Genomic DNA, 15,073 nt, shown 5'->3' with positions numbered 1-15,073 from the left:
AATTTAATCCACTACAGATACAAGACAAACCCTGAGCAGATCAAGACAAAACTGAGCTCATTTTCATAGAGGAAGACAGTCTTTCCTGAGGGGGAGGGGAGAGGGAAGATTGATAACAGGGGAAAGAAGTATAAAAAGTAAGTCTGCAAATAGATAAAAAATTATTATTGTTGCTACAGTTCTGAAGTGTTTTGTAGTGTTTTTACTAGGCACTAGCATAATCTGTAAAATATTCGATGGCAGTAACAAAAAAAATGCAAAATACAAGCAAATAAACATAAAAAACAAAGTAACACAAAAATAATCAAAGAAAATTTGCTTTTATAGCATATTATCACAGAATGGAATGTATTTTTTAAAACCACAAATATAGGACCGATCACCTATAAAAATATAAGGCATGTAATCAATCCTAGTGACTTACAGAGAGAATTCTAATTATAATACTAGATGAAACCAGATCAGACCATTAACAACCTCATCGTGACTGTTCAGATATCCCAGGGTATGGTTTATTCTCATAGCCACGTCTGATCTTGAAACAGATAAGGACATTGAGACTGTAAACTGCGGCTGTCAGTTCTGGACAGACAGAAGTAGGTCACCATCACCAAAGAGCTTGTTTATTTCCTGAAACAACAATATCATTGTAGAACAGAAGACACAAACATGATATCCACTGGCAATACACACTAGGTGAATATTGGCCAGCTTTTTTGCTAACAATCTAATGTGTCTTCAGGGCTGTACAACTGTCCCTCAGTGTCTGCTGTCTTCTGGGAAATTCTACAGAATGTGCCCAAACAATAGTTTATCCTCCACTCCCTATTAAATGAAAATGCACGCTAAGCCGATTCATGTATCTGTTTTATGTCACAGGAGACAAAGCTTCACTTCTGTAATTCTGCACAAACAGAAAACATATTCTCTTAGCAACTGATGATCAGTAAGCATATATTTTCTCTCTCTCTCCTCAGTGCTAGTTCTCTCATTATTTTGTTATGAACAGAAAGGGCTCCTGCAACCAAAGTAAAATCTTCTCGAAAAGTTCCTGTCACCAAATAAACTTTTCTAAACTAACTCAGGCTATGTTCCATAACTACTCCTAACACCCCTCCCACCCTCAAAAAAAATTTCAGAGCTTTAAAAAGCTGTGTAGCTTACCTTTCTTCTTGCTCATATAGTGCAATCTCCCAGCAGGAGAAAGTGGGTGTTTCCCAACAGGCATGACATCACTGAAGCCTGCTGGGGGACCACTTACGCCCTCACATTGTTGCAGCGCTGTGATGAATAGAAGACCTCAAGCTCTGTGCAGCTTTCAGTAAGGCTCTATGTATGTTTCAGTGAGGCTCTATGCATGATTCACTGAGGCTCCGTGCAGCTGTAAATCAAGCTCAGTGCAGAGAAGCACTTCCTTCGTTTGGTCTCCTGCCAGGTGAGAGGACACCAAACTCACGGTATTAATTGTGGCAGGGAACAGAACAGAGCTACCTAGTGGCCTTTTTTTCTATTCCATTTTAAACAGATTTATGTTGATAATTTTAAAAGCAAGGGAATGGGAAAGTGTCTGCTCATTACACAAGGAACGCTATAGGAAAAGTTTTATTTGTTGACAGGTACTATTTAAAATCTAGAAGTATAATTTGGCACTATAATTAACGCCTAGTTGACACAGTGCAGTGCACACAATGTTTAAAAAAAGCTTCCATTATTCCAACATTGGAATTACAGACATTTTTCTTCACAGTGTGTGCACATCATATAGTGCACATCATATGCTAAAATACGGAAGTATTTTATTCCTATTTTAAAGGCGTAATTTGTTATTTATTTAACACTGTGTGAACAAAAAGAAGGAAAATGGCCAAAATAAGGGAGAAAGACTAATGAATTGTTTGATGCATGTGTCTTTACAGAGGAAAAGGTTCTACATTTGCTGTCTAAAGTTAAGACAAATAAGTCACAGGGGCCTGATGGGATACACCCATTATTAAAAGAGCTTAGCAGTGAACTAGCAAAATCGTTAACAGATTTAATTAACCAATCACTGGTAACAGGAGTTGTCCCGGAAGACTGGAAATTAGCAAATGTTTTGCCCATTCACAAGAAAGGTAGTAGGGAGGAATCAAGCAACTCTAGGTCAGTTAGTCTGACATCAATAATGGGGAAATTAATGGAAACCCTACTAAAGGATAGGATTGTGGAACATCTAAAATCCCATGGATTGCAAGATGAAAAAAAACAAAAAAACATGGATTTACTTCAAAGAGATCATGTCAAACTAATCTTATTGATTTTTTTGATTGGGTGACTAAAATAATGGATGGCGGAGGAGCAGTAGACAGTGCATATCTAGATTTTAGGAAGGCTTTTGACACTGTCCCACATAGAAGACTTATCAATAAACTACAGTCATTGGGCTTGGACTCTCATATGGTTGAGTGGATTAGTTGCTGAGTGAAAGACAGAGGGTTGTAGTCAATGAAGAATATTCAGAGCAAGGTCTTGTTACCGGTGGGGTACCTCAGGGATCTGTACTGGACCAATTTTGTTTAATATCTTCATTAGTGATATTGCAAAAGGTCTCAATGGTAAGGTGTGTCTTTTTGCTGATGACACAAAGATATGTAACAAGGTTGATGTTCCTGGAGGGATACGCCAAATGGAAAAGGATTTAGGCAAACTAGAAGAATGGTCAGAACTCTGGTAACTGAAATCTAATGTGGATAAGTGCAAGATAATGCACCTGGGGCGTAAAAACCCTCGGGCAGAATATACAGAATATATATTCGTGCAATGTAAAGTATAGGAAGTTATACTCACCTGTCCCCGCCGCTCCGCGTCCTCACCGCTCCCGATGCTGTGCCAGGGGCTCCCGATGCTGTCCCGCTGTTCCGGGTCCACTTCGGGATCCTCCGGCTTCTTCCGCATCTTCTGCAGGGTCCGGGCCTCACTTTCTGGTGACGTTATTATGCTGCTGCGCCGGCACGGCGTGTGTAACGACGTAATAACGATGCCAGAAAGCAAGGCCCGGACCCTGGAGAAGATGCGGAAGACGCTGGAGGATCGCGAAGTGGACCCGGAGCAGCGGGAATAGGTAAGCAAACCTGTCCGGGATGCTTAAACTGCTATCCGACAGCAGCTTAAGCATTTTGTGCTGTCAGATAGCAGTTAAAGGGGTACTCCGGGTACTTTCTTTTAAATCAACTGGTGGCAGAAAGTGAAACATATTTGTAAATTACTTCTATTAAAAAATCTTAATCCTTCCAGTACTTATTAGCTGCTGAATGCTACAGAGGAAATTCCTTTCTTTTTGGAACACTGATGACATCACGAGCACAGTGCTCTCTGCTGACATCTTTGTCCATTTTAGCAACCATGCATAGCAGATGTATGCTAAGGGCAGCATGGTGGCTCAGTGGTTAGCACTGCTGCCTTGCAGTGCTGGGGACTAGGGTTCAAATCCCACTAAGTACAACAATAAATAAAGCGTTATTATTATTATTATAATAACGTCAGCAGAGAGACCTGTGCTTGTGATGTCATCAGAGAGCATTCCAAAAAGAAAAGAATTTCCTCTGTAGTATTCAGCAGCTAATAAGTACAGGAAGGATTAAGATTTTTTAATAGAAGTAATTTACAAATATGTTTAACTTTCCGGAGCAAGTTGATTTAAAAGAAAAAAGGTTTTCACCGGAGTACCCCTTTAATGTGATGGCCCCGACATATAAAAGCATCGTATGTCGATGCTGACATCGACATGCGATGGCCTCTGAGAGGCCATTGTATGTCAACTTGATCATATGTCGGGGCCATCGCATGTCGGGGGGTTACTGTACAATATTTGACACAGTTCTGACCTCAGTATCTGAGGAAAGGGATTTAGAAGTAAATATTTCAGAAGACTTAAAGGGGTATTCCAGGCAAAAACTTTTTTTTATATATCAACTGGCTCCGGAAAGTTAAACAGATTTGTAAATTACTTCTATTAAAAAATCTTAATCCTTCCAATAGTTATTAGCTTCTGAAGTTTTCTGTCTAACTGCTCAATGATGATGTCACGTCACGGGAGCTGTGCATGATGGGAGAATATCCCTTGTATGATGGGAGAATATCCCCAGAGGAGGGACAGCTCCTGGGACGTGAGTCATCAGAAAGCAGTTAGACAGAAAACAGCAACTCAACTTCAGAAGCTAATAACTATTGTAAGGATTAAGATTTTTTAATAGAAGTAATTTACAAATCTGTTTAACTTTCCGGAGCCAGTTGATATATAAAAAAAAGTTTTTGTCTGGAATACCCCATTAAAGGTAGGCAGACAATGTAATAGAGCAGCAGGAAATGCTAGCAGAATGCTTGGATGTATAGGGAAAGGTGTAAGCAGTAGAAAGACTGAAGTGCTAATGCCGCTGTACAGAACACTGGTGAGACCTCACTTGGAGTTTTGTGTGCAGTACTGGAGACCGTATCTCCAGAAGGATACAGATACTCTAGAGAGAGTTCAGAGAATAGCTACTAAACTAGTAAATGGATTGCAATATAAAACTTACCAGGAAAGGTGAAAAAGGACCTTAAAAGGGGTACTCCGCCCCTAGACATCTTATCCCCTATCCAAAGCATAGGGGATAAGATATCAGATCGCCGGGATCCCCCAGCTGCTGGTGACCCCCAAGATCGCTGCTGCGACCCCGAGTTCGCTCTGTGTGTAATGACTGGCGATACAGGGGACAGAGCACCATTAAGTCACGTCTCCGCCTCTCGTGACATCACGACCCGCCCCCTTAATGCAAGTCTATGGTTCTTTGTTGTTCTTTATGGCGGGATAATCGCGGGATAAATACCATTATTGTTTTATTGTACAAGTCATTACGGACATGTCAATACCTATTAGGTATAGGTTTGGGCGTTTTTTAATTTTTGGGGTGATAATATAGGGTTTCATTGGGAAAGGGGCATTTATTTTTGTCACGTAGGGCAGGGATCGAGTGCAGCACTGAGCTCGCCCACTCCCTCTGTCCCTGCCTACTTGCGTACCTGCCCTAGGCAGTAGGTCCCCAACCACAGTGCCGGTCCCTTCCTATATAAGTGATGGCAGTCACTGTCAAATAAACTACAAAAATTGACAAAGGGTCGGGAACAGCTCTAGGCACACAAACACTAACAGAAATAAGACTAAATAAACAAACAGAAGTCAGAGTCAAAGCTAGCAGAGTCAGCAACAGGATTCGTCGATGTACCAAGACACAAATACAGAAGAAGGGTCAGAAAGCCAAGAATCAATAACCTGAAGACAGAAAACACTATTAGAATGCTGGTTACTAGACAATGTCTTTCACTTGCAAGGACTAAAGGAACACTGCAGGTTCAAATATCCAGCTACGCAGGTTAGATCCCAGCAAGGTCAGCTGACCACCCCAGACAGCTAGGCATAGCCACAGCAACCAAGCTAGACAAAAACTCAAGGAAGTTTAACCTTTTGGGTCAAACACGGACGGGTCATTACAATTTTATTTTGTTTTACACATTATTAATTTATTTAAAAACCTTTTTTTTTTTTTTTACTTTTCACAGGTTATACTATGCTGCAGTACATCTGTACTGCACCACAGTTTAACAGTTAGTACTAAACTAACTAGCAGCCTGTGTGATCCAGCCTATGGCTGGACCTCCCAGGCTGCCATACTAGGCAGACAGGAGGCCATCAGCTGGCCTACTGCTACCATGGCAACCAACGAGATCTTGCAATAGCATTGAAGGATCGCCATTGGTGGAAAGGGGGAGCCCCTTTCCCTGTCAACCCCATAAATTCTGTGATCAGGCCTGATCATGGCATCTATGGTTAATGTTGCCGCGATCCCGGTCTCGGCAGCTGTGACGGGACACCGGCTGTGCATGACAGCCGGGTCCTGTCGGCGATCTCCTGCAGCACATCGCGCTGTGAAGGGGATCACTAGGACGTGTGCATACACCCAGTTGCACTAAGTAGCTAACAACTTGGACATATGCATATGTCCTAGGGCGGAAAGGGGTTAAAAATAACAATTCTAAGTGTACCTGTCAATAAAAAAAAAAAAACTTGTCAAATGATTTTTATTGGTCGCGTTTTAGACCCTGACCAATGACAAGAAAGAGCAGGGCCATGCCATTTGCTCTATTCTCTGTGTCTATGGGACCTGGACAGCCCCGTAGCCCCTTACAGGTCACTTGACACAGAGTTGAAGGAGAGCAGGCAAAGCATGCACATCACCCAGCTCATTCTCATGATCAGTCAGTTCTCTATGAAAACCAAAGGTTTTTTTTTCATGACAGTGTCCATTTAACAGGTCAGCCAAGGAATCAGGCGAGGTAGCTGTCAACTTAAAGAGGTTGTCCAATGGAAAATGATAATTTACTATTGTCCCCAGGCTCCCTATAAAAAAAATTAACACTTTAACTCACCTTCCATCACTCCCTTGTAGCTACGGGATCAGGGAGCCCCATCTCCGGCCAGCCTCTGCTGACATTCTGCTTTAGGAGAGCCGGACGGAGTTGTAGCAGTCCCTATTAGGCCAGTGAGTGGCGAGTGCACTGTCAGTTCCCCTGGCTGTAGACAATATGATCTGCAGCTTGGGGGAAAGCTGTGTCACCAGCCGTGCACAGGACGCCCCAATACTGGAACTATGAGGTAGCAACAGAAGTTGTTAAAGTGTTTACTATTTTTGTAGGCAGCCTGAGGACAATAGTAAATTAACATTTTTCACTGAACAACGCCTTTAAATATTCATCTATTAGCTGTTGAAGCTATAAAGTTATAATCAATGGCCAGAATGAGACATAACTCACAATCATAACTCACGATCTTGTGGTCACTAATCATTCTTCAGTATACAGTCCATAACTTTACCAAAGAAAAATTAATTAAAGTGTACCTGTCATTGAAAAAAAAAAGGCCCAGATTTATCAAACTTTGTGAGAGAAAAACTGCAGTGATTTTTCTACAGCAACCAATCACAGGTCAACTTAACAAGCTCTGGTAAAGTGAAAGCTAAGCTATGATTGGTTGCTGCTGAGGAGAAGGATGCAGTACAGCACTTAACTCCCCATCTTGCAGCAATCTCCTGCCTGCGGACCCATTGTAAGTTTATAGGGCCATCCAGAGAAGCTGGACAGAAATAACTGCAAGATGAGTATGGCCTATTGTGGTAGTTTTTCTATGTCTTCACTAAGACACCAACCCATCAAAACTTTTGACATGTTTCTGATCTAGCAGAAAAAGCAGAGCAGGCCAGCATCCCTTTCTGTTCATCTTAGGGTTTATCCAGTTAGCATGTATCCTAACATGCACTGTATGGGATGATGGACTGCTCTCCTTTTTCTAGTACATCTACTAGAAGTGAGTATTCGATTTCGATCTGTGCATCCTTTCCCCTCTGTAGAAAGTGGTGCAGTCCTCTCTGTGGAATTTGTTTTGAGGTCTCTGTGAAACTTCAAAGGGTCTTCTAAATGACAGGTACACTCTAGGCATCTGTTATTCATTGTTACAGGGGATATCCAGCAGGAGGCCCCCCCCCCCCCCTCCCCCAACTATGCCCATAAAAAAATAAAACTCTATTCACCTTCTGCGCTCCTTTGGTGCCTCCACTATTGCTGCTGCGGTCTCCAATGTGATCCGCTTCCTGGTCCAATACGTCATGGTGCAACTTAGCGAAACGCTAGTCACAGCAGTGTCCCACCTCTACCAGTGATTGGCTGAACAGCATTGTGACATATTAAGGCCAGGCACCAGGAAGAAGACCCAGGCCCAATATGTCACATTGCTGCTCAGTCAATCACTGGCTGAGGAGGGAAAACATTATGGCCAGAAATTTTCTGGGCTGCACCGTGATGTATAAGGCCCAGGAAGAAAACCGCGGGATAACCCCTTTAAAACCAAGAAAAAAAATTTGTTTGATAAGATCAAACATTACAATAAATCATCCTGGATAAACAAAACTTTACTCGGTGTTTAGTTGGCCACTGACTTATTTTAAGGTGACATCTTTAAACTAATTCAAAATGATAATTTGTGAATGTGCATTTCCACTTCACCCAAAACACAATATGCAGTAGTAAAAGGATTTATTTTATTTTTAATAAGTTCGAGAGTCACTGAAGTTTATTGTGCATAGGTTTTAATTTAGACAAACTCCTGCTGTCCAAAAACAGTGTCTTGTTCAAATGCTTAAATACTGACCAAATGTATACCACATTACAACACCATAACATTACAGATGGTGTTTATACTGAACTCAGGTCATCAGGAGCAGAATCAAGACAATGGGCGCAAAGTATTTTTTTCCATTGCTGCATGGGAAAGTGACAAAGTTGGAAGATTTGAGGATTTCAAACAGTGTTCCCCATTAATTGGCAAATAGCCACAGGTTGGGGAACACTTCTCTATAATCTTTCCACTGTTCTAAATATTATTGAATTAAAAAGTACCATGAGGCCGAAAAATGCCTATAATCACCAAAGTATAGTGCGTAAAGTATAACGCGTCATACAGAATGTAGACTAAAATATAGAAGACATATTCTAATGAAGATGTATTTTTAAAATGAGCTTTCTCGTTAAGAATAATTATCTTGGTGTTATACAGTGTAATTGAACAGACTAATGTTGTTTTATGCACCAGCTGTATGAAAAACATTGAATATAAATGGAATGTGATCTGTAAGTGAATTATTAATGGACCTTTGCCTTTAAAAGACTGCAGTAAAGTTCATAATATCCAGCTTCTCTCTGCTGATACAATCTAACAGGCCAACACTGATATTTAGCTGTCACAGGGAAATTTCCATGAACAACAACCAAGCATATTTTCTCTCTCAAGGTTTTTGTATGCTGCAAATATACACTGAGGAGGTGCCACGTATGAAATATCTACCCTGAGGGAATGGTGAGCAGCCAGGGATTTCTACTGCATCCAATTACTTTCAATGTCTGCTGGAGAGAGAATGATTAGGTAAGAGCAATGAAAAGGGGAAGCCCACATCTTAACCTCTGGGCTGCTGGGAAGCTTATTCAGCAAATAATACTGCACCAATGTTACGTCACCCCCTTTACCGGCCACAAAATGATGTAAGATATTGCTATAATCTTTTTTCAAATGAAGAAAAAAAGTGTGACACTCCTCAAATCTTTTTATTATATATCTCTTTAGTATTATATCTTTATTTTGGTGTCCAAGGTTAAAACATGCAACAGGTAAACAAAGTGCTCAGAAGGTAACAGCTGTTTTGAGCATTAACACATCATCAGATCATTATAATTTTAGATTACCAAAAAAGAACATTTGCAAGTTATCCTCTACCAAGACCTATACGAACAATTCCTCCTTACCCCTGGTGTAATAAAACAGCCAGAAATGTTGAATAAAAAAAAATATATCAAACAAAACGTAATATCCTTGGCATGGATTTCATGCAGTGCGGTCACATAAAGTTTGACATGTCGGGCATGTCAGTGCTGAGACCCCCTCTGATTGTTATTAACGCAACAACGCAACAAGGATACTAGAGCGAAGACCCAATGACACATGACATATACCACCACCACTGTGGTTAACATGATCAGTAAGGATCTCAGCCAGGATCTCAGCCTAGTGTAAGAATAAGTATATGTATGTACTCACATCCATGAGTCTCATAACCAGATAACATTTGACCAGACAGCGTCCAATCAAAAAGGTCACTCGTGAGTAATTAATGTTTAATATAACAGTGTGACAAATGACACACAGAGCCACATAGAGTCAGTAATCAAATAGTAATAACAGATGGTTGATTCAATACTACTATTTACTGATTATAATGGGCCGGGTGAGGCAAACCCAATACCTTCACACTATGGTTGGCTCCCAAGCTATATAGCAAAAGTAACAATAACCATAGGCGTGCGCACGGGGTGCGCCTGGGCACACCCTAATCAAGCCCAGGCTCCTGTCACATTCGAGATATCCAGGGAGCGTAGGAATCGGGGGGACACATCCCCCCCAGAAAATCATGCAGGGGGACAGATCATGGGGGAATCCTCCCAGTTCTGCCTGCAGACTTTGCTGTATTATATGCTCCCTGCGTCTATTTAACCCAGGGAGGCATTCATAGCTGGTCACTCACGGCCGGAGCTTCTGGACTGCATGCGCACACAGTTCAGAGAAGGATGTGACCTCTTCCCAGACGCAGGCGCCGATGACGTCAGTCATCAGCGCCTGCACTGTGGAGAAGAGAGAACGCGAGATCGGCTCTTCTGGAGATCGCTGCGCGGGACTAGGTGAGTTTCTTTTTGTTATTTTCTTTGGTACTCTGGGATGGGGAATTGTGTGGGGTGGTGATGGGGGGGGGGGGGGCATGCTGGGAGTTGCAGTTTTGCAGCACCTGGAGGCACCCTGGTTGGGAAACACTGCTCTACTGGACCCTTTTCACATAGACATGCTATTATTCAGTTACTTCTGTGAATGTTTATTACTGCTCTTTATTTTGCAGTCCAATTATATGTGAGTTAATGTCCTTTGTATGTTTAGTCCACAAATAGAGCAACTGATGGAGTGCACTTCATACAATCATAGATGCAGAGCCTCTAGTGCAGTAGTCTCCAACCTGCGGACCTCCAGATGTTGCAAAACTACAACTCCTAGCATGCCCGGACAGCCAACGGCTGTCAGGGCATGCAGGGAGTTGTAGTTTTACAACATCTGGAGGTCCGGAGGTTGAAGACCACTGCTCTAGTGTTATTCAAAGTGCATATATAATTAGGTGTTACTGTTTTTTTGTGTTACAGTACATTCATAAACATAAGGTGCATAACTTTGCCTTGATGTCAGGACCCTTCTTGTATAATTGCACAAAGTCCTGTGTATTACATGGGGTCCCTATATTAGCACCAGGTAATGTATTCACTGTTCACTTTATTGCAGATGTCCCAACACTGCGCTATTGCACTAGTGCCCGTCACTCCATTTCCTAATCCACATATGTACACAGCTTCCTTTGTTATGCATTGGCTGCAGATTGTATAACACTATGCCATTGCACTTCGCTGTTTCCTAGGTAGTGGTAGCTGGATTCAAGTATTTGGGCTCCGTTCACATTGCCATAGGTGATCCTACATGCTTTAATTAATAGGGGATCACGTTGTAGCGTGTATTCTTCTAATATCGCTTCACGGGCCACCAGTGACGGGCACTAATGCAATAGCGCAGTGTTGGGACGTGAACAGTGAATACATTACCTGGTGCTAATATAGGGACCCGCTGTAATACACAGGACTTTGTGCAATTATACAAGAAGGGTCCTGACATCAAGGCAAAGTTATGCATCTTATGTTTATGAATGCGCAGTTTACACAAAATGTGAAACAGTAACACCTAATTATATATGCACTTTGAATAACACTAGAGGCTATGCATCTATGATTGTATGAAGTGACTATCAGTTGCTCTATTTGTGAACTAAACATACAAACTGTGAAGTGACACTGTGTATTGTGATCTGACTTTGCCTACATGCTATCTACCTAGCTATCAACTACCAATCCATCGAGCTACCAACTGACCTAGCTAGCTAAAAACCAACCTACATACCTTATAGGCACTGATTTGAATAGGGACCTTCCATATGATAAAATATACCTTTTATTAAATTCCATTTAACCCCTTAACGAAGAAGGACGTAAATGTACGTCCTGATGACGTTGTACTTAACGCACCAGGACGTACATTTACGTTCTAAGCATAACCACGGGCAGCCAGGGACCCGCCGGTTAATGGCGATCCCGCGGATGTCTGCCATTAACCCCTCAGATGCCTTGATCAATACAGATCACGGCATCTGCAGCATCGCGGTCACTTAAATGGATGATCGGATCGCCCCGCAGTGCTGCCACGGCAATCCGATCATCCAGCACGGCAGACGAAGGTCCCCTCACCTGGCTATGCTGCCTTCCGGGAGTCTTCTGCTCTGATCTGCCTTCCCGCAGAGCAGAAGATGACCGATAATACTGATCACTGCTGTGTCCTATACATAGCACTGAACAGCATTAGCAATCAAATGATTGCTAGAAATAGTCCCCTATGGGGACTATTAAAGTGTAAAAATAAAAATAAAAGTAAAAAAAGTTAAAAAAAATAAAGTAAAAAAAATTTGAAAAACCCCCTGCCCCAATAAAAACGAAAATTATCCGATTTTCCCTATTACACCCCAAAAAAGTTTAAAAAAAATACTTTATATACAAATTTGGTATCGCCGCATGCGTAAATATCTGAACTTTTAAAATAAAATGTTAATGATACCGTACGGTGAACGGCGTGAACGTAAAAAAAACAAAAATCCAAAATAGCTGCTTTTTGTAACATTTTATTCCAAAAATTTTTTATAAAAAATATATTGAAAGTTTTATATAAGTAAATATGGTGTCAATAAAAAGTAAAGATCACGGCGCAAAAAATGAGCCCTCATACCACCGCTTATATGGAAAAATGAAAAAGTTATAGGTCTTCAAAATAGGGGGATCTTAAACATACTAATTTGGTTAAAAAGTTTGTGATTTTTTTTAAGCGCAACAGTAATAGAAAAGTATGTTATCATGGGTATCATTTTAATCGTATTGACCCAAAGAATAAAAAGCATGTAATTTTTATCGTAAATTGTACGGTGTGAAAACAAAACCTTCCAAAATTAGCAAAACTGCGGTTTTCTTTTTAATTTCCCCACACAAATAGTATTTTTTTGGTTGCGCCATACATTTTATGGTAAAGTGAGTGATGGCATTACAACGGATAACTGGTCGCGCAAAAAACAAGCCCTCATACTAGTCTGTGGATGAAAATATAAAAGAGTTATGATTTTTTTGAAGGCGAGGAAACGAAAACTTAAAAATAAAATTGTCTGCGTCCTTAAGGCCCAAATGGGCTGCGTCCTTAAGGGGTTAAATATTGACTTACACTACAAAATAAACAGGCTATCACCTATGGTTTAGCACGCATTTATCATATTGCACTTGAGTATACGTAGTCTCTCAGGATAAACTCCATATAAAGTGCAAAAACAGTGTATAAAAACACAGACGATATATACACAAAGAATTCCAATGGGAGGTATGGTCAAGGCTTATCTTCTATTCTGTTCTCACTATCTGTCAGAGCTGAGGTTTTTTTTTTACATGACATAAATTCCTTTATGTATCAATGTTCTCATTTATGCCACTGTTCACATGTAACTCTGTTTATTTGCTGTATCTGACTACATTTATTCTGGGGATAAAGGAATTTATGTCATGTACAGAACAGAAGATAAACCTGGACCATACCTCCTGTTGGAATTTTTTGTGTGTATATTTTGTGTATTTTTATACACTGTTTTTGCACTTTATATGGAGTTTATCCTGAGAGACTACTTATACTCGAGTGCAATAAGATAACTGTGTGCTAATCCATAGGTGACCGGTGGCAGCCTGTATATTTTGTAGTGTAAGTCGATATTTTATTGGAATGTAATAAAAGGTATATTTTATTGTATGGAAGGTCCCTATTCAAATCAGTGTCTATATTATTAATGTACTGGGAGACCCACCATTTTAACCTGAAAAGTGTTAATACCTACCTAACAATCTAGCTAACAACCTACCTACCTGGTTACCTACTTCCCTGGCTATCTAACTACCTGGCTACCTACATAGCAAGCTAGCTGCCTGCCTACCTACCTGGCTATCTAGCAACCTGAATATCTACCTACCTAACTATCCATCTACCTAACTACCTACCTAGCCATCTACCTAGCAACCTAACTACATGGCTACCTAGCTAGCTAACAACCTACCTAGCTAATTGCCTACCTGGCTACCTTGCTAGCTACCCACCTATGTTGCTCATAACCAACCTTGCTACCTACCTAGCTATCTACGTAGCAACCTAACTACCTACATGTATGGCTATCTACTTAGCTAGCTAACAATCTACCTAGACACTTAACAAGCTATCTAGCTAACAACCAACCTAGCTATGAACATACCTAGCTACTGACATAGTTGCAACCTACCCATGTAGCTAGCTACCTACTTACCTACCTATCTAGCGAGCTAACAACCTACCTACTATCAGGCGTATTTATCTACTGAGGGGGTCTATGGTGGGGGATAGGCCTACTTAATGGGGGACCTACTATCCTTATTATGAGAGGGCATTGCACTGGAAAAATGCAGAGTCAAACATGTTTTTCCTGCAGATGCTAAAGAGACGATTTTTACCTGGAAGAAGTTGACATGTCAGTCTGATCCAGATGCACAAAAAAAGGAAAGAGGACATCGCTGATCAGAAATGATGTTACCTGTGAGTCCCTAGATGTAACTATAATCACCTATAGGGTATACAGATCCTGTGTACAGCTGGTATCTACCTTTATATGATCCTGGATACAATTACTTATATGGTATACAGGTCCTGCAACAAAGTCCAAGACCACAGCACCAAAAATTATAAACTGATAAGTGCAAAAGAGCTGTAGTTTATTGGTTCCCCAAAAGTTTTTTTTCAGGAACCAATAAATAATAGCTCTTTTTTCCAATTTTGGTGCTGTGGTCTTGGACTTTCTTGCATGTTTGGTATTCGGATTGGCTATGTGGAGGACTACAGGGACAATGGATTTATCTAGTGCGGTCTTATCTGTTTATGTATGTGTGCATGCAAGCAAGAGTGTATTTTTGTGTGTGTAAAATATATATATATATATATATATATATATATATATATATATATATATATATATATATATACATATATATATACGCACACGTGCGGCGTGAGTTTGTGCTTTAGGGTGCACACCCTAATGCAATAGGCTGCGCACGCCTATGACAATAACTCAATATAGTGGAACAAATAAACAGAGCGTATATATTTGGAAGTTATGGAAATCACTATTAGGGTGGGTTGACACTACGTTTTTACAGTACAGGAACCGAATCTGTATCTAATTCATTTCAATGAGCCGACCAGAGTCAAAAGGTGACTCCGGTCAGCTCATTTTTGCCCCGTATCCAGTTTTGTGACCAGGCCTAAAAC

At 40.8% G+C, this 15,073-nt stretch overlaps 2 protein-coding genes across 7 annotated transcripts in view; one reads left to right on the top strand and one right to left on the bottom strand.

The window, feature by feature from the left end:
* The window catches only part of ATP8B4 (ATPase phospholipid transporting 8B4 (putative)), a 517,140-nt gene that overhangs the window by 422,957 nt on the left and 79,110 nt on the right, over positions 1 to 15,073 (bottom strand). The window lies entirely within an intron of this gene.
* The window catches only part of AFG2B (AFG2 AAA ATPase homolog B), a 287,286-nt gene continuing 281,064 nt past the window's right edge, over positions 8,852 to 15,073 (top strand). Inside the window, exons 1-2 of the mRNA XM_056572219.1 lie at positions 8,852 to 8,983; positions 14,238 to 14,341. Coding sequence (XP_056428194.1) covers positions 14,330 to 14,341 — 12 coding nt within the window. The 5' untranslated portion in view covers positions 8,852 to 8,983; positions 14,238 to 14,329. The remainder of the gene's footprint in view (positions 8,984 to 14,237; positions 14,342 to 15,073) is intronic.

The sequence above is a fragment of the Hyla sarda genome, chromosome 4 (genome assembly GCF_029499605.1).
Source record: "Hyla sarda isolate aHylSar1 chromosome 4, aHylSar1.hap1, whole genome shotgun sequence".
NCBI classification, from domain to species: Eukaryota; Metazoa; Chordata; class Amphibia; order Anura; family Hylidae; genus Hyla; species Hyla sarda.
This window is presented reverse-complemented; position numbering and strand designations above follow the sequence as displayed.